The 18,347-nt window shown below is 51.6% G+C and overlaps 7 protein-coding genes across 7 annotated transcripts; 2 read left to right on the plus strand and 5 right to left on the minus strand.

Annotated features, from left to right (window-relative positions):
- Positions 1–307: 307 nt before the first annotated feature.
- QC763_401960 (uncharacterized protein) lies at positions 308–2,665 on the minus strand. Its single transcript, XM_062911829.1, has 2 exons — positions 1,756–2,665; positions 308–1,616 (listed from the first exon to the last, which is right to left on the minus strand). Exons 1-2 carry the CDS (start codon positions 2,380–2,382, stop codon positions 576–578), a joined length of 1,668 nt encoding a protein of 555 aa, XP_062765427.1. The 5' UTR covers positions 2,383–2,665; the 3' UTR covers positions 308–575.
- Positions 2,666–3,239: 574 nt separating this feature from the next.
- QC763_401970 (uncharacterized protein) lies at positions 3,240–4,151 on the minus strand (the record flags this gene model as incomplete). The annotated part of the gene is made up of 1 exon (XM_062911830.1): positions 3,240–4,151. The coding sequence occupies one exon, from the start codon at positions 4,149–4,151 to the stop codon at positions 3,240–3,242; it is 912 nt and encodes a 303-aa protein (XP_062765428.1).
- Positions 4,152–4,383: 232 nt separating this feature from the next.
- On the minus strand, positions 4,384–6,571 carry QC763_401980 (uncharacterized protein; the record flags this gene model as incomplete). The annotated part of the gene is made up of 3 exons (XM_062911831.1): positions 4,384–4,572; positions 4,626–4,976; positions 5,124–6,571. The coding sequence occupies 2 exons, from the start codon at positions 6,569–6,571 to the stop codon at positions 4,970–4,972; spliced, it is 1,455 nt and encodes a 484-aa protein (XP_062765429.1). The 3' UTR covers positions 4,384–4,572; positions 4,626–4,969.
- Positions 6,572–7,121: 550 nt separating this feature from the next.
- QC763_401990 (uncharacterized protein) lies at positions 7,122–11,064 on the minus strand (the record flags this gene model as incomplete). The annotated part of the gene is made up of 6 exons (XM_062911832.1): positions 9,947–11,064; positions 9,456–9,876; positions 9,222–9,397; positions 9,004–9,149; positions 8,409–8,949; positions 7,122–8,351 (listed from the first exon to the last, which is right to left on the minus strand). The coding sequence occupies exons 1-6, from the start codon at positions 10,916–10,918 to the stop codon at positions 7,122–7,124; spliced, it is 3,486 nt and encodes a 1,161-aa protein (XP_062765430.1). The 5' UTR covers positions 10,919–11,064.
- Positions 11,065–11,606: 542 nt separating this feature from the next.
- On the plus strand, positions 11,607–13,525 carry QC763_402010 (uncharacterized protein). The gene is made up of 4 exons (XM_062911833.1): positions 11,607–12,075; positions 12,133–12,621; positions 12,678–13,187; positions 13,254–13,525. Exons 1-4 carry the CDS (start codon positions 11,717–11,719, stop codon positions 13,411–13,413), a joined length of 1,518 nt encoding a protein of 505 aa, XP_062765431.1. The 5' UTR covers positions 11,607–11,716; the 3' UTR covers positions 13,414–13,525.
- Positions 13,526–14,866: 1,341 nt separating this feature from the next.
- QC763_402020 (uncharacterized protein) lies at positions 14,867–16,502 on the minus strand (the record flags this gene model as incomplete). Its single annotated transcript, XM_062911834.1, has 2 exons — positions 16,351–16,502; positions 14,867–16,024 (listed from the first exon to the last, which is right to left on the minus strand). The coding sequence occupies exons 1-2, from the start codon at positions 16,390–16,392 to the stop codon at positions 14,867–14,869; spliced, it is 1,200 nt and encodes a 399-aa protein (XP_062765432.1). The 5' UTR covers positions 16,393–16,502.
- A 103-nt stretch (positions 16,503–16,605) lies between these two features.
- On the plus strand, positions 16,606–17,754 carry QC763_0062760 (uncharacterized protein; the record flags this gene model as incomplete). Its single annotated transcript, XM_062905875.1, has 2 exons — positions 16,606–17,157; positions 17,210–17,754. The coding sequence occupies exons 1-2, from the start codon at positions 16,770–16,772 to the stop codon at positions 17,752–17,754; spliced, it is 933 nt and encodes a 310-aa protein (XP_062765433.1). The 5' UTR covers positions 16,606–16,769.
- Between the last annotated feature and the right edge of the window lie 593 nt (positions 17,755–18,347).

Consider the following 18,347-nt stretch of genomic DNA (forward strand, 5'->3'; position numbering starts at 1 on the left):
CCAAATGCGGACGAATCATATGGCTAACAAGTTTCCGCGCGGGATGCGGCGCAATGAATAACCATGGTACAATTCGGTGCCTTTTTTCGCCGGCATGTCAAAACCGAGGTGCTTTGTTTCTAGCCTGGCGTCGTACAATTCCATTGTGAGTTGCTGCGCAGGATCAAGGTCAAATGCCTTCGAAGCAGTGGACAAGAGTACATTTTATCCGCCGGAAGGATCTTAAGCGTCGAGGTAAGATGCCCTACGAGGTCTGTTGATGTGTCCAACGGTGTCATAGCATATATCACAGAAAAGGCACCATACGTAAATTTTTACTGATTTTATTGTGCAAGTAAAGAGACATCGCTACTGGCTTCAAAAAAGACTGACCCAAGTCCCTATCCACCGCAATCATCTAAGCCACCCAGAGAAACCCTAACTCACCACGGGCCTTATCCTTCTCTCCAAATTCCAAAAAACTCCAAAACAATATATGCACGCTGAAACAAAAAGAGGTAAGAAAACACAAAAGGAGAAGACTTCACGGGTATCATGACACACACACACATGCGCTCACACACCACTTCAACCCCCTACCGCTTCTTGGCATGTCGCTTCGAGTGTCGGGCAACATTATCTGCCCTCCCCTCGTAGTCGCACTCGGTGCACCTTATCCGCTCCGACCTGGTGTTGTGTTGCTGAGCGTACTCGGGGTGTTTCGCCCACAAGTGCCGACCAAGCGCGCGCTTGTCAAGGTGTCCCTTGCCACAGAGCTCGCATCGGAATGGCTGGCGGTGTTTACGTTCGTGTCTCTTGAGATCAGACACTTTGTCAAAGGTCTTGGAGCAGTTGGACTCGGAGCACGAGTGGATGTGAGGAGTAGAGGGAGAGGTGATATCGGGAGAAGCCCCAGTGGTAGCCGGAAAGGGTGAGTCGAAAATGGGAGGGCTGTAGCTGAATGTCGGAGAGCTCTCGTGAACAGACGACGTGGGGCTGAGGGCGACGCCGAAGTGAGAAAAAGGCGTTGTAACATCAGGCACGAAGGTGTTCAGGTTCAAGTTCATATCGACAGCAGGGAAGAGCGTAGCGTCCATAAAGGGGGTGAGGAGATCGTCCGTAAGGAAGTCCTGAAGGGGCAGAACAACTTCGGGACAGAGATCCGACCGGCTCACATGGCCAAAGTCTTCGAGAAGGGCTTCAGCAGGGCTGCCTGTGAAAGGGGTACCAAACTCGTTAATCATGGAGGACGAGGGCGAAGTAAACAATGTGTTATCCACTTGACCTGTCATCATCAACGAGTCCCACGGGTCGGCGGAGAGTGTGCTGGGTGAAACGGAGGAGTCGCCGAAGGCGGGTGTAAAGAGTGGTGTGGTGGTGAATTGGTAGTCGAGCTGACCAGCCTGAGGAGAAGGCATGGCCGTCTTCGGAACCCACACCCACTCCCCCTGTTCCTCAGATGGGACGCAGGGGGAGTGGGGTTGGGGGGAGTAAGCGTTGGTGGACATCGTGAAGACCCAACTCACGGTTGATGTGCCGTGAGCTGGAGATGCTATTTGGTGGGGTTGAAATTGTTTGGTTTCGGTTGGTTGCAGTTGCGATTGATGAGCGTTGTTGATTGGTGGCGGCGAGCAAAATTCTTTTGTCAAGACAGCAGGTTTAGGTTGGCGATAGCGGGCAGGAACCAGTTTAACGACGTAGTTCTAGGTCGCGAAGCCTTCTAGGCCTCTAGTTGCCGCATCCTTAGATGTTGGTGAGTGCTATCGTCTGCCCGAACAGGACTGATCCTGTTGAGGTCGCCGTGTCCAACTCGTTGCCTCCATCCAAACGCTGATGTGGAGAACCGCAAAATGGATCTTCAACTAGTAGTCGAAGGGAAGAATTGTCTCCTCCGAGACCCCAAAAATGATATTCTTGACGAGTCTGCCGAGTCGCAATTTCATGCCGTGGTTTCATCTTGACATAGCAGAAGTCGTGGGAGGTGCGTTGAACAGGAGTCCGGGATGCCCAGGATTGAGTGCTCTCTGTGCTTGAGAGAAGTAGGTGTGGTGTTGGGTCGTGACGACCCACCATTATGGGAGCGCATATCTGGGCGGGGGTTGACCACCAGGTCGGGTGTGTTCGCGGCAATCCAGAAAACCAAAGAGGTTGGCGTTCGAACTCGAGACCTCGACCTTTGGAAAGTGGACCGTCCAGGTAAGCGCTTCTTTGAAGCACTGGCTTGAACCCTGAACACGCGGTATCTTTGTTCCCGAGGGAGCTGAGACAACTCTCAGACCGACGTTCAAGATTCCGTCCAGCTCCTACCGAGAGACCTCGATGTCGATTGCGGGGGAAGGAAGCCATGGTGAGGGTGGTGGGCTGTGGATCGTCGGGCGCAGGGTTCCAAGGTCGAAAATCCATGGTGACGTTGCTCAATGAACACAGGGGGATGCTAAATCTGGAGTGTTAGAAACAAACTTCACGGGTTGCACATGCAGGCAGCTAGGTAGTAGTGTCCGAGATCTGAGCTCACAATTTGGATTCTTCGACGGCTAGGTAAGCAGTATCTAGGCAGTCATGACGCTGACAAGGGTGTTGAAACAAAGGCGCGTAGACGCGCGCAATAGGGCGTTGGAAGTGACCTTTCAGGATTTTTGGTGATAATTTTTGGCTGACGGGTATGGTATCGAAGCGAAAGTAAGAAAATGGGTAAGGAGAAAAAGAGAGGACGAAAGGAGGCGGCAGTCAGGGTCACGATGGGTTTAAGAGCGTCCTCAGGCGCAGCGCGCAAAAATGACAGCCCGCGCAGCTGCATCCCTGCCAATCCGGCTGTCTGGTGCGGCGACTGCGCCTCAGGCATCCGGCGCCCTCACAGGGCTGATTTCGGTTAACCTATAAGTGGCCAATCAGAGCCACTGGATGAGACGGTGCCCCACTGAGGACGGATTTCCCACTGTCCCCAGAAGATGTCCTCAATTGTGGCTCAACGCCGATGGACGAGACCTCGTTTCCGATGGGACAAGGTGGTACATCAGGTCACAGATAATTCCCAATTGCATCTATGTTCTTCAAGAGTCAATTAAGTAGCACAAGCCTCATCTTCTAGTTTCCCTATGCGCAACACAGTAGTTAAATACCCCCCGCCTTTAAGATACAATGTGTGGCTAGTGTTGACCAAACCCCACCGGTCTGACTGATACCCCGCATCAGAATCCGTCCTCAATTTCTCACTTCCACTGCAAACGTCATGGCATCACCGAAGTCGCACGGCGGAAGACTCATGCCTTACCTCGGAAGCCTACTACAAACAACCTGGGAAAGTGAAGCACCACCCTTCCGTCCGCCAATGTCGGATACTCTCTCTTCAGTCCTCTCACATACTGCTCCAAAAACGCCTTCTTTGCTGCCTCATCCTGCTCCAACAAATCCAGGTACGGCTTCAGCCCCGTGGTCTCAAACCACTTGACAATCGCCTCATGTCCCTCAAGGATATGGTGATATGTCGTGTGCCAGATCTCGACGCTTTCGCAGTGAGGCTTCAGTGAGTTGTACCATGTCCCCACCGACTCGATCGGGTCAAGCTCCGGCTTTTGGTCTTGACCCATAAAGTACTTTGCCCACGGTCCCGGAGAGTGGTATGCTGTGTCTCTCATCAAACGATGAGATGGCTCAGCAAAGTTATCCGGCACCTGGAACGCCAACAAACCCCCTGGCTTTAGTCGCTTGAGGTGTTGCACAATCGTTGCGATTCTTTCACTGCTACGCAGCCAGTGGAACACTGCATTGCTAAAGATGAGGTCGGTGTCTGGGGACGCGATGAAGTCCTTCACATCGCCGGCTTGGTAGTCGATGCCTTCGCCGCCATTCTTCTCGCTGGCAGCGGTGACCATGGCGGGGGAGAGCTCAACGCCGGTGATTTGTGCGCCAGGCCATTGCTTCTTGAGGGCAATGGTCGAGTTTCCCGGCCCGGAACCCAAGTCGATGATCCTCTGCGGTTGTGATAGGCCGGAGCGGGAGAGGAATGAGATCAAGTCGTTGATGGGCCTGCCGCGGGGAGCTTCGAAGCGGAGATATTTCTCCGGGGACCAGTCGGGTTTGGTACTTGTGGTTGATGTTGCCATGGTTCGTGGAGGACAAGGCGCAAGTCGAGTGGTTTTTGCAAACGCCGTGATCCGGGCTATGGCTGCCATTTTGTTGCGAGTTGGGGGCCTAATTCCAAGATGATATGTTGCTGAGAACAAGGTATGCGACGTTGGAGGCGTTCCATGTCGATCAACCGGTTGAATAAGTCCGATTGGATGATTTGTCTCAGGGTTGGAGTGTCTTTCGGAATGACCTGGACCGTGCGTTTCACTGCTAACCCTGGGTTTGTGTCAAATTGGTCAACCGGACCCGCTATTAGGCAAATTATCACCTTGGCAGTGGGACCTAAGCTACGAGGTTCGGCTTTATCGGGCTACCTAGGGACTTTCCCTCGTGTAATACCAGAATTAATGCCTTTTTGGATCCTATACTGTATTCAACAGTTTGTAAGCCCCCAGCTCAAGACAAAGACAGCATTAACAGAGCTGAAGCTCAATACCTATATATGCCCAGGATTAATGCAAGAGCCTGGAAATCTTTAGTATGACCGAATATGTTACAGCAATTGTGTAGGTTCTCACCAGGTATTAAGGGCCCACAACTGGGTACAGGCGTGGGTCACAGATAAAAGATTGAATTGTCGGATAAAGAAGAAAAGAAAGGAAAATGAAAAACACGGCCCACGACGCCTTCTTACACCTCTCAAACCTCCGGACCTCCCCTACAAAGCATGCGAAATGTCCACTAGAACCGTCCGAACTTCCTCGTATCTCCTCGTGTCTCTCTTAGCCTCCCGCCTCCCACGTCAAGCGCAAGCCTCCTATGTGAATCGCCCAAATAACCCTAAACCGGATATCATCCCATAACATCAGGCTCAGACCAACGATAACCACGAGGCTAACCCAACGCCTTTGCGTGTTTCGTTTCATTGCCTGGATGGACCGGTATGCTCAGAAATTGATGATGTTATCATCGAGCAGGTAGTTAGCAGGTACGTAGCATGTAGGTAGTAGGGCAGCGCATGCTTGTCCGTACATTGTGCTGCTTACTGGTGCTTTCAGTGAACGACATTGGCTCACAACCGCCTCCTCGCCCTTTCTTCAACTGCTTGAACGAGCTCCTTGAATGCCCTCATGTCTCCCTCCTGCGTCTCCATTGCCCGGTTAACTCCGGAACACTCCGCCTCGTCCTCACCCCCCAACTCGATATCCATGTGGCCATCGCTGTCTGATTCTTGCCAGGGTGAGATCGTACCAGATGAGAAACGGACATATCTCTTAGCCGAGAGGCAGCAGTCCATATCATCTACCGAACGTAAACTTCGGCCGGCGACATCATTCAACTTTGCATGCTCCATACGAAATTGAACAAGATTGGGGAGTCTTGTCCGTATGGCATCGAAAACCACTTTCCAAGCACCGTCAAACTTGTGAAGGGTCCAACCTCTTCCCCGATCCGCGATAAACTTCCAGTCATGGGTGGTAAGGTCGTTCCACTTCTCGATGTCGTCGCTGGCGTATTCCAAGTACGAGACAATCATACATCGGTTCAGGCAGAGTGTTTCGAGCGTGGTTTGGGCTGGAACCCAGTCGAACTGGTCGTGGTGGCCAATGACATACTCCCCCAATATCAGCGTTTTGAGATTGGGGAAATGCAGACCCTTTCCATCAAAATACCCGGGGGCAACCCCCCAGCACTCGCCGAAAGTTATGTTGAGTGATGTGAGCCGGCTGGCGAAACAGGGGAGGAACTCCTCCTGAAGCCAGGGCTCAAAGGTGAAACGCTCGTCATAGTACAGGTCGTAGTCGGGGCCGTCGTCGTGATCCTCCTGAGCGACCAAAAGACGCAGCTCTGTGATGTCCTCGATGACCGAGCGGAAGAGGCCGGTTTCCAAAAACTCGGTGAACGGCATATTTTGCAGGTTCTCGATGGTGAGAGATGTGATGGGGGTGATGAATTGGTTGGCACGGGATTTCCGCCGTTGGATCGCTTTGAACACGTTCTCAATTGTGTGCATCCGGGTAGAAAAGGTTTCCACGATTTCTTCGCGGTAGCCGCTTTTCTCGACGCCTTCACACCCTTCTGTGAAGCGAATGTTGACAGCCCGGAGGTTGGGCAAGCTTCCGAGGCCTTGGATCGCTGTCACGAACTCGGGCCAGTCTCCCGAGTCCCACGAACACCATGTTTCATAATCGCGCTCTAGTTGGCGGTAATAGCTGCGCGGTGGCGGGCGGACACTGTAAACCTCGGCTTCACGGGCAGCTTGCTGTACGGCCGGACTGTTGACAATTTGCTTCCACGTGTCGAACGCCTTGTCGTTTCCGTTGTGCATGAGAGCGATGGTTCGGAAGAGATGCTTTGTTGCGAGAGCGTTCCATTGGCGACAGACTAGACGGGCATTTCGAAGACTTTCTGGCCTCACCGCTGCTCCAAGATGACGGTATCGATTCATTTTGTCAGGCTTTTCCTTTTCAAGGCAGTCAAAAATGAGATCCAGGACCTCTGTTGGAATGGAATCGATCCCCATGTTGAACAGTATGGAGGTGGTGCTGAGATGAGCTGGAGAATCAGGGGAAAAGTCGGTTCTTTATCAATCATGAAGATCAATTGGATGTGCAGGCAGCCGCCGCATATGTTGGGTTCAAGGAGCAATGCTCACTAAACCATTCTCGTAGCAGGCGGCAGCTCCGTTGGTCCAGTCAAAGCTCTCTCTGCCTAAGGTACGGTCCTAATTATTCCCGGCTTAGCCCCTATTACCAACCTCAGGGGGTAGTTATGTTGCAGCCATCATGCAAGACACATTGGGCAGCAGAGCCTAGTCGAAATATAGCGTATAATTGACCGTCTCTGAAGGCTAGGTTGCCACGATGTTCATGCCGATTCCCATCCCGTGAGCTGTAGGAAAACAGACGACGACGGTGGAAACCACCTTACAAGCCATGCATGACAGTCCACACATTGGAGCAAATCTGGTGACTGGCCAGAGAGATAATGAAGACTTATTACCATACATAGTCTTCGGCTGGGTAAAACCCTACTTTTTACGACATCTGATTAGATACCCCGAAACAAACCTCTCACCTCCTCTTCCTCACCCCTCCAACCACATACACCCCTTTCTCCCTCCACCCAACCCTCTCACCACCACCATCATACCCCCCCATCATAGGCACCATATCCTCTTCCCTCTCCCTCCACCTTACCCCCTCCCCCCAACCCCTCACCCACTCCATCCCCGTCCTAACAACCCCCCCCAACTCCCCCGTCCACCACAACCCCATCAAAACAACCCCGACCGTCACCGGCACCGCAGTAACCCAATAAGCCCACTGCCCAACCTCCATATCCCTCACGTCAGCCGAATTCATCCCAAAAATGCTCGCAATCGAGCTCAACGGCAGAAAAACAATCGTCACAATCGTAAACGCGTAAATCGCCCTCTCCTGCCTGTCACGGGTGGTATCCAGCTTATTCCTATTAAACTCCTCCAAATGCGAAGCATGGCTCCGCAGTTCACTAAACTCCTTGTCGCGGCGGTCGGTAAAGCTGATTATCTCATCGATGAGTAGTTGTCTGTATCCGTGGGTACTGACGGTTATGTCTGGGGAGGGGAGTTGCGTGTAGGTGTACATCCCCCTGTGACTCGCATGGGGGTGGCGGGGTTGCATCCTCCAGTTCCGCGTTGAACTCTGCGACATTGCGTCAAAGATTGACCTCTGCCACGCGACGGTCCATTGGACGATGGACACTTCTTGTTTGAGCCTCCCCAGTTTGTACTCGTGGGTGCGGGTGGAGGGTTTGGTGGTGATGTCGGATTCGATGGTGTCGAGATAGGAAGAGTAGGTCTCGCTGATGTCGGGAAGGGCGGGGGTGATGTCTTTGAGAAGCTGCATGCTTATGAGGGAGAAGAGGTCCGTTGGGAGGATGACTGATCTATCGAAAAGGGTTCGTTCGAACGAGTTGGCGACTGATTGGATCATGGTGTCGGTTCCTTGGCGGAGGGAGGAGAGGCCGGAGTCGAGGAGGAATTCGGAGCGGGTCGTGTTTTTGGGGGAGATGGCGAGGCCGAGGAGGATGTGGATCCAGGCGTCGACGAGGAGCCAGGGGGTGTGGACTTTTTCGAGGTCTTCTGGGGAGGCGGCGCTGAATGTGGCGTTGAAGGAGGAGAGGGCAGCAATTTGTCGGTCGAGAGTCTTGGTGACTTCGTTTCGCTGGCGGGAAAGCTTCTCCACTTGCAAGGACCGTTTTGCTTTGTTTATCTCTTTGGAGCGAGGTTCAACAGGATCGTCAGGCTCCAACGTTGGGTGCTAGATGTGTTAGCCCAGCATGCTGCTTTTTGTGTCCTTTGGAGATTTGGTACATACCTCTATTAGACTCAAAACAATACCCCAGAACCTATTAACAGTCGGAACCTCCAACTCGGACGGAAAAAAGAATTTGAAGACGATGTCGGCCTTGTTGAAGAAGCTCACTCGACTCTCGTATATCTTTTTCTCACGTTCCGAGGGCGGTGATTCTTCTTTCGCTTTCTCTCCTTCCTCCTCAAGAAGCTTGTACACATCGCGGCGTTTCGACTGCCGCAACTCGCTGTAGGCTTTTTGATCCTGGCGTGCGGTTTTGTTAAGCAAATACTCGTCAACCTGCACAAAGTAGTCCTTGAAGACGTCATAGTTGATCCCGCCTATACCTGAGTTTGATACACCGTCCAGACAGGTGAAGACGGCAAAGGCAGAGTTCGGCTTTGACTCTGCAGTTTTCTTGCCCTCCCGGGGAATGGTGATCCGAACTGTCTTTCTCTGACTCGAGTCATCAGGCTGCTTCGAGGCCGAAAATTGTACTTCGTCATCACACTCCTCCCGTTTGAGAGATGAGAGGCCCATAGGAGATGGCAGCGCCGGCTTGTGTCTTTGTACTGTTAGTGGCCTTCCTACAACCTGTGTCCAAGAGGGTGCAACATACCCAATCTGCATTTCGAGCAAGATTCCAGCACGAGAACGGGAAGCCAGCTTTGTGATCCACGGCCACTCATCAGGTTTGACGGGTCTTTTGTAGTAGAAGAAACTGAGAGTGCGAGGCCAAAACTCGAGGAAGTGTGCCATGAAGGACTGCAGTAGATGTATTGCAATTAGCATTCAGGGGCTCAGTCATGTTTGTCTCATGGGGTACGAATGACGTACAAACCAGCTTCCGCATTCTTCAGTCGGTAGTGCCCAGACAATATTGTTCTGATAACGAATGAAGACTCTGGCGGCGGGCTTCAGCGTTGATATCTCCTGGGCTGTCTTTGTGACCCTGTGTACATTGTTGCCGCAGAGGGCGCTAAACGGCATTCGACCACATGTCAGGAGAAGAGCTAGATAAAACCTGTTAATCGCATTCTTGACTGCTGCGTGACAAAGTATGTGACCTACAATTGTCTACCACGATACACCAGAGTTGTGCTATATGGAAGCATAGCTCAGCAGGCGCTCCTTTGAGCTGACGCACAGCCTGTTGCATATCACGGTCCTTGGTGGCTCTCGAAAACTGAGCCTGGAGCAGCGTTTGAACGGGAAAGCTGCTGGCGTTTTCGGCGGCGAGAAGGCCGGAATACTTCTCTAGAGAAAAGTACGGTAGGCAGATCCATGTGACGGTCCGGTTGGCAAAGCTTTGCTCCTTGAGACTGGGGTCAAAAGGAACAGGCATTTGGAGGAACTTTGGCTCCATATGTCGCACGTAGGAGCCGTTCGAGGTTTGTATTTGCTTGATGCCTTGACGCTTGACCCGTGCGATTAGATCGGCGACACCTTTCCGTTCGCTTTTGGTCAGGCCAAGCAAGCGTGTTGTCTGGGTCTAAGTGGAATGGCAACAAGCCAACATTAGCCAGCGAAAGAAGAAGAAAGATATGCATGGTGTGACGTACTGCAAAGTTATCAAAGTCCATGGACTTATGGGTAAAGTGAATCCACCGAAAGACAGGCTGGTGCTGTACACGTTCCCCTGGAGTTATCACCAACTGCGCACCATGCTGTCCACCTATCATTCCGTCGCCTGTGTAGCCGGACTCGAGCACTTGATACGCAGTCCCAGTTAAACTTTCAGCGGCTTCAATATCCTGCTCTGTTGTATCCAGAGAGTCGTCGTCTGACAATTTGCTCACATCTCCCAGGGGATCTTTGGAAGCACTTGGTGGCACGAAGGAGTAAGGACCTGTAGCAACCGGATTCCTCGTCGGCCCGGACTCAAATGCAGCATCAGTCTCCCACATCCCCATAAGAACCAAGTCTTCCTCATCCAGGTTCCCATCATCCCTCTCATCCTGAGTTCTTTTTCGCCTGGGCGGCCTCTTGTAGTCCCACTCAGCTTCCTCGGCACTTGAAGCAGCATCTCTCCTCTTCTCAACAATGAACTCGGTTTTTCGTTGTTCCACCGGGTATTCTGGGACGCGGATATACTCAATGGATGATCGTCTAGGGTGAGCTGGTGCCAGGACAGGCGAAGTAGGTGAATACGCCGGGGAATATGTTGGCGAGGCTGGTGAGAAATCGCGTCTATCACGCTCACGAACAGGTGAAGTATACCGTGTATGTGTCACTGTGTGGTGTGTCCTACGAGTTGATGGTCGCGTGTAGTTGGTACGGCCGGCGGCTGGGCGAGAATAGGTCGAAGGAGGAGGCGGAGGCGGACTACGTCCACGGGGTCCATGTCCAGCATATTCAGTCGAAGGCCGGGGTGGTGCTCCATAGCCATAGGAATAATACTCTCCCGGAAACTTGACATTATTGGATCTTGTTTCATCGACGTCATAAGGGTTGGTTGGGCGCCGAGCTGGGGGTGGTGGATTGTAATGTCGAGGTGGAGGGGGGGGTTGTGCCTCGATCTTGTTGACATACATCGTTACACTGGAGAGGAGATGTTATTCGGTGACGAGAAAGTCTGTAATACATTTCTTGGTTGAACCTGATGGTGATGCTTGGCAAGCGGTGAGCGGTGAAAGTGGTGCTGAGTGCCTGAAGCGCGTTGCTCAGCCGCAGAAACCAGTTGTGGCTGCAGGTACGGTACTGCAGCAGTGGCACAGCAACTAAAATAGACTAAGCCTTTTACGGACGTCAATGTTAGTGTCGATCCGCCATCACTCAGGGGTTCAGGGGTTAGGGTCTGCTGCTGTTCAAAATCAGAACATGTCTTAGATAGCAGTCGACTTGCACGTTTTGTAACATGTTGTTTCCCAAATCCTTCTAGAAGCCCTTTAAAAATACCAGTATGGATAGAATACAGTGTTAATATCGCCCTTGGTTGCACCCGCTGCACCATATCTCGAGCCGTCTTGGCTATGGCATATTACAGACCACGAACAAGAATACGGACCAAATATTCAGGGGTGTAACCAGATGTTGGGGACTGGCACGGGAAAAAAAAGCAGGACAGATGAAATCTGCCGATCCATTTCTCCCGGAACATAACCCGGCATGTCAGCTGAAGATCTTACAGGTTGTCAGTCAATATGTCTCCAATCGAGCTTAATATGGCTATTTGATGAAGGGAACGCCCCTCACATGTTTCCGCTCGTACAATGCCAGGCCGGTGCTCAACACAGTTTTTATAACAGACGTCAACCTTTGAGTTATAACCAAGCAGTCCAACCTTCCAATTGTACACTCTATGGCATTGTTTGACCAGTGCTGCAGTCAAAATGTGGGCTCTTTTCCTTTTCAAGATTCTGTCAGCAGCTGTGCTCGTAACAGCCCAGGGTCCGCCCGCTGTCGGAGGCGGGTGCACCACTAACTCCTTCAACATCCCCAGCTGGTTTATCACCGATTTCAAGGATCTGGTCGACGACGAGAGGAAGGTGGCATTTGGTATTCTAAACCGGGCAACGAACTATACTGCCCAAGCAACATGCGGCATCGATAGGAAAGGGTACAATCTCTGCTCTGTGTCTGGACAGTCAGCCCCTGGGAACGGCACAATTGAGATCAAGGCCTTGGTTGAGGGAACTGTGGCTCAGGTCTCTGTGAACCAAACCTGGAGCTGTAACGATCGAGGCACTCCGTAAGCTCCCAGTACCTACTTTGGTGTTTAGGCTTTCACTGACACAAATACATGTAGAGTCCAATTCACGGCATCAGGCCGGGCTCGTATCTCTCTTTACGATGTACCGGAACCAGAAGCCAGCTCTACATTCCCCCCACTGTTGATTCAAGGGACGCTCCACGCACCAGTCTTCATCACCCCAGACAGGGCGGCAGGCCCGCAAGGTCATGACGAAAAAGGTTGTCAAGCAGCGTCAGAGAAGCCAGAATGGAATATTACCCATATCTACTATACGGATCGGCCAGCGGATGGCAACGTCGAGTCGCCTTCCCGCACCTTCAATCTTTTATTTACAAACACGGCCAATGGGTACGAGGGTGGTTGCGTGCATGGTTCCCTTGTAGGTCCAGCTGGGGAAACGAGCCTGATCTGCGCCGGGTCCGAGTTCGGGAATCTCGGAGGGAGCAGATATGCAATCAGCACCACGGCCAGCTTCGACCCTTTTGATTTCAAGTTCACAGTCAGACAAACTTGGTTTTGTGATGACGAGAATCCATCAAAGCCGTCAGTTCAGCTTCCCTTCTTATCCATTTGCCCATCACTGACGAAGATGTCCAAAGACTCCAATTCACAGCTTCCGCGAGCACAATCCTCCCGCTCACTTGCACCACAACACCCCTCTCGGCCGGCTCTGCGATCAACGAGACAGTTTGCGACCGCAATCCCACTCTCGTCCTCGCAGGAAAAGTGGACAGCGCCACTACCCTCCCGCCCTATTCTCTGACTGAGCCAATCCTGCGGGACAATACCTGCACCATCACCTCGATCCTCGCCCCAAAATGGCAGTTCTCGGCCTTCGAGATTGTCTACACACCAGAGAAGGAAGAGTGGGAGACAATCAACTTTGAGATCATCCTGGCGACATACTCGGGGTTTCAGTACCCCATTCCAGTCACAGTTAGCAGAGCGGCTGGAAGGGAAGGGGGTTGGTTCGAGTGCGTCATCGGAGCCGACGGGGCGAACGATCAGCCGCTCTGGCCGTATGCCTGCTTGGTGCAATTTAATCCGGAGACGAAGGAGCTGATGCTCAAGGCAGATTGGCAGTGTAGGGAGTTGGATGGGGATCAGCCGTGAGTTTTCCCTTCCATGTTCTCTTCAGGTCTGTTTCACGGGAAGATTGTTAACAAAAACGATAGCGTGAACTTCAGCGGTTTGACAACGACAACTATCAAGAGTGACTTCAACTGCGAGACATTTCGGGATATGGAGGTCTGCGTGACTGAAGACACGGGATTTGTGTGGACGGCGGACATTGGGGGTGTTGTCTGGCGCTCCGTGCCGCAGTCTAACCCCTGACTCAAGTCGGCATTGATCTGATTATTGCTATTGGATATGAGAGCCAGGAGATCATATAAATGTACGCAACGCGAGGAATATATTGTTCCGGGAGTTCCGGCTTCCAACACAACGATGCTTCGTCTCACCGAGCCAGTCTAAAAACAGCAGCCAACACGTGCGTCGAAATGTTAAGTCGCGTTACACGACCCAAAAACCTTTTACTACCTAGCCTATGAATCCAGCACGCCCATATAAACATGCAGCTAAAGATCTCACTGTTGTCTAACCTCGCCTTTATCCAATCCCCCGTGTGGCTCAAAAGAAGTGGTTCGTTGCGTCTAAAACATGCCCCTCATGAATTTTGACACACCACTATCACCTCATCCAGCGGATATCGAGTTCGGGTCCATCGCACCCGGCGCTAAATGCCACTCATCAGACAAAAAGGGGGTTGACATAACGACGAGTTCTTCGCCAGAGCACCACCTTGACGATGTCATCCAGCATTGCAAAGCCAACCTTTTCGCAGCCCGAACAGACCTGTCCACCTTGTTAACACGAAAGGCCGGGGCGTCACTGCAGCTACAACGACTTTACACACTCAAAGTTCGTCAACGTCAAGTGAATCTAGCTGAACAGGCATTGATGTTCCGATACTCCGTGTCTACCGAAGACTCGACACATTGGGGAAATCCAAACTCAAGCTACAGGGGCAGTATTCTCCATGATTATAGTAAGCATTCCCATAACTCCACGAGTACGGCTGGTAACGCCTAGAAATAGTTACAGCGGTCCGCGACCTGGAGTACATCCATCAACTCATCGAAACCAAATCACCAGTAGCAGACAATCTCCAACTCCACAGCAGCATGCCAGACGACCTCAAAGTCCTCAAATGCCTACTCCACACCCAGCTCGAGAACCAGCCACCAACAAATGTCACCGGCATCACCCTAATCCATCAAGACAGCCAAACACTAGGAGTCTGGACCGAAAATGCCTCCGAGCCGACATCCCCTGGTCTCCGCAAAATCTCCAGGTTTCTGAAGAAGCTGTTGCCAGGGTTCATGGGAGGTGGACTGATAATATGGCCAATGATAGTCATGGTTCTGGTTCTCGACAACGAAAAGGCAAAGGCGGGAGACGATGTGTGTGCGGCGGACAATCACATGCTTGTTATCTCTGGATTTGCGGTGTTTATATTTTCTATCTTTGTGTCGTATCACTCGAGAAAGCCGCTGGAGATTTTCTCCGCTACAGCGGCGTATGCAGCGGTTATGGTTGTTTTCTTGGGTGCGGCGCTGGGGGCTTGAGATTTGTCCCCAAGACAATATCGATAGACAACCACAGTGTTTTGGTAGAGGGGCAGTACATGGAGAAAGGCAGAGACTAGTAGACATGTAAGTTCCTCCAATACAAACTTGATATTCTCCAGTTTCTTGCACGACCATGAAATCAACCTCGTCTTATTCTAGCACTTATCTCCGGGGCCTGTAACCCTCATCCGGAAGGCAGATACATCTGATACCGGAGGCTGATTCCGAGACTCCCAGTAAGAGGTTTCCCTCCTCCCAAAGCCCTTCCCGCTGGTATCCTTCAGTTGACGATGTTTAAAATCTTTCAGTGTTTTGTTGCAGCCGGAATCGAGGTCCTGACAGTCGCAGGGTATGCGATAGTGGTCAGTCCGTTCAGGATCTTTCTCGAATATATCCGCACTTCCATAAGCCAGTGCTTTTCTGTCGACTACCATCCCGCATCTCCGCACGGGGCGATTGAACCTCATACCCGACTCTTCATCCAGCAGCCCCACAAGATCGCTGAGGAGGTGCTGAAGACGCCGTGCCCGATGATCCGGTATCACAACAACAATATTCGTTGGATCATCTGCCCGCTCTTTTTCAATCTCCTTTTCCTCTTCCTCACGTCTGTCTTGGGGGTTACCCTGCCGTTTCCATCCTTCGTTGGTTGAGTACAGGTACTTGAATCGGCGGTAGATGATGCTTTGGAACTCGTTCTCATAGCGTCTGAAGACCTTTTCCAACCCCTTTCCCCCCGCGTAGTCTTTCTGAAACTCGACCCAACGCATCGTCCGGAGACTTCCGTCGCCATCCACCACGGTCATGGACTCCTGCACCTCGAGGATATCCCTCTCTGCCCAACGCAGCCTGAGGTTTTCCCGTCCTTCATAGTGCATCGAGACGAATTCATCCTGAATCTTCCACAATAACTTCTTCAGTTGCTCCGTTCGACCACCTTGCATATGAGCAAAGAACTGTGTCGTCTTCCGGATAATGTGAACGCCAGCAAAATATTGGCCAAACAGGTAGGATGTAAATTGGCTGGGCCAGCCGTTACCGTACGCTGCGCAACGTCGTGGGCTGTAGGCCATGTCTTCCAGAATGTCGTATAACCAGTTGGCCAAGTCCCAAGACGCGATGAGAAGAGGCGTTGATGATCGGGCAAGTGCTTTTCGGTTCTTTCGCGATTCGACACGTTGCTGGTTTAATCCTGACATCCATGCTGTCGTGACGGCGCCTACCAGGGCGAGAATGCCCGTCAGGATGGCCGCGATGGTGCTTCCGTCGATGCTCATCCTGTCTCGTAAAGCAGTTTCGGGCTTAGCGTAGGTCTTTGGGGGTGGTGTTGAAGACAAATCTTAGCAGTCCCAAGACTGAAGGACAAGTGCGGGAAGATTCGGCAAGTTTCCAAAGATGAGGTGAAGCGGTTCCCACATTCTTTTCTACAAGACCATCGCAGATCATTGCTTCTCGACCTTGCCAAAAACGCCGGGTGAAATGGACGACACTCCCAATCAGCATTCTCCAGAATATCTTATCGGAGACTTCAGCTGTGGCTTTGACGCCCCTGACGTAACGACAGATCAAATTCCCTGCGTAATCTGTCATAAGAAGGTGCAGGAGGCTAGACTCTTCTGATGCTGATCCTGCGACTGACATATGCAAAGCTTCGGAGCAGTGTGCAGCTTCTGATTCGCATATTGAGATAGCTCTGCAGCAGGCTGTGATAGTTTTTGTGGTATGGGGCGTCGTTTTGTGAGCTAAGGTAGGTAGAGAATAAAACACGACAATCGGCCTGATGGAAATTAGGTACCTCGCAATTAGATTGGGCTCAAAGATCAAAAGCCACAGCGCGTAACAAGAGCTCCTAATTGGGCGTAGTAATAGTATAGTTTCACCTGGATGGTTGATACCAATGCGGGGCATTTCTCAAGTCTGGAGGGCAGTGCTTGTGATAAAAGGGGTTCGATGACCGGCTTTTAGAGTGCTAACTTGCTGCTTGACTTGGTTTTGTCCATCCGATCATCCCGATCGAGGCGTGGCATCCTTAACCTGTCTCTAGAACGCTTTATCACAATGGGCCAAGGAACGCCCGCAACCGATCCAAATCCTGACATTGAGCTCGGGCACATGCCGCCCGAATCTGAGTTCTCAAGAACCCCTGCACCAGTGCTCGACGAGTTACAGAAGGGTCAAGATGCCGCCGCCCGAGATTGCAGAACCGATCTCCTCTCGTTCAAACGTGAGCCAAGGTTCAGCAGGGATGGAGATATGCCAGTGTTTGGGCTATATAAGAGTCCAGCCATGATATTGGAACTTCGAGAGCTTTACATTCTCAAGCTTCGCCATCTTCGAATAAAGCTTGCCACAGAGGCGCTTGGGTATCGATACTCCATCTCGGAGAAGTGCCCAGATTGGGCAGACCCAGATGCTAGATACACTGACAGTAGGGCGCATGATTATCGTAGGTTCGTCAGTTCACTTGAGGAAGAAGAGAGACTGATATTTACGTACAGTGACAGCGGTTAGAGACATGCAATTTATCCAGGAGGCCATCGATACAAGGTCTGCTTCAAGTCGTTGGTTACGCATCCACTCTTTCACCTCGGCGGACGCCGATCTTTTGCGCACTCTGCTCAAGGATCAACAAGAACGCTTTCGCACGGTCAGTTCCCAGTCTGGCACATTGGTTGAGCAAGATCAAGGGAAATATAGCGAGGCAGTAAGCTGGAGTATAGGGCGAACAGCGACACTTTTGGGTTCAATCTACCACAGGCTCTTGCCAGGAATTGTTGGGGGAATTCTGATCTATTTTCCAATGTTTGTCATGATGCAGACTTTCGAAAAGTCGGGGGAAACGGAGAATCCAAGCGACGGGGAAAACTCCAACCAGAGTGGTTATGACAACGCCAGAAACATGCTTCAGATATCAGGGGGCGCAGTTTTAATCTTTGCCATCTTCGTGTCGTTCTTCTCAAACAAGGCTGTTGAAGTCTTTTCAGCCACATCAGCCTACGCTGCGGTGATGGTTGTGTTCTTGGGTGCTACGATAGGGGGGTAGCTTCTGGGTCAACCACATCTGCGAGCGTTTGCAAGGCTGTATCAAGCTTGTTCTCGATGGTATTAGCATTAATAGGTCGAGTGTTGGAGAAGGCGACTTGAAAAGTCGTTGACTGATAGCTTCCGTAGCTTCCATTTTCATTGATACCTAGGCGGATGAAGTACCTAAGGTACAGGAAGCTTGTTCAGGGCCTCCAGCAGTCGTGCAATACGGAGTCCAAAGCACACAAATACCTACCAACTTACCTTTTGTACCGGATGTAATCGGTCATCTAACATAGCTCAGATACCAGGTAGGCATGTAGCGGTTGATGGCTGCCCCAGGTCTATCAGATTGCTCTCATCTGTCATGCCCTCGACGGGCAGTCTTGGTGATCATCATCCGCACCACTGATAGCAAGAATCTGCAGATTACCAACAATGTCTCCACGGAGAGAAATCCTTTCCAGACGGGACTGATTCGATAACTCTGCATCTCCCGGAGAAAAATCTCCGTTCCGATGCATTTCGACACGCCAGTTGTGCTACGTCAAGACTCATTCCTTCGGCATGGCTCCATCGCGCTAGAACAAAGCCCGAGGATCTATCACAGCC

This window comes from Podospora pseudopauciseta, chromosome 4 (assembly GCF_035222475.1).
Source record: "Podospora pseudopauciseta strain CBS 411.78 chromosome 4, whole genome shotgun sequence".
Lineage (NCBI taxonomy): Eukaryota > Fungi > Ascomycota > Sordariomycetes > Sordariales > Podosporaceae > Podospora > Podospora pseudopauciseta.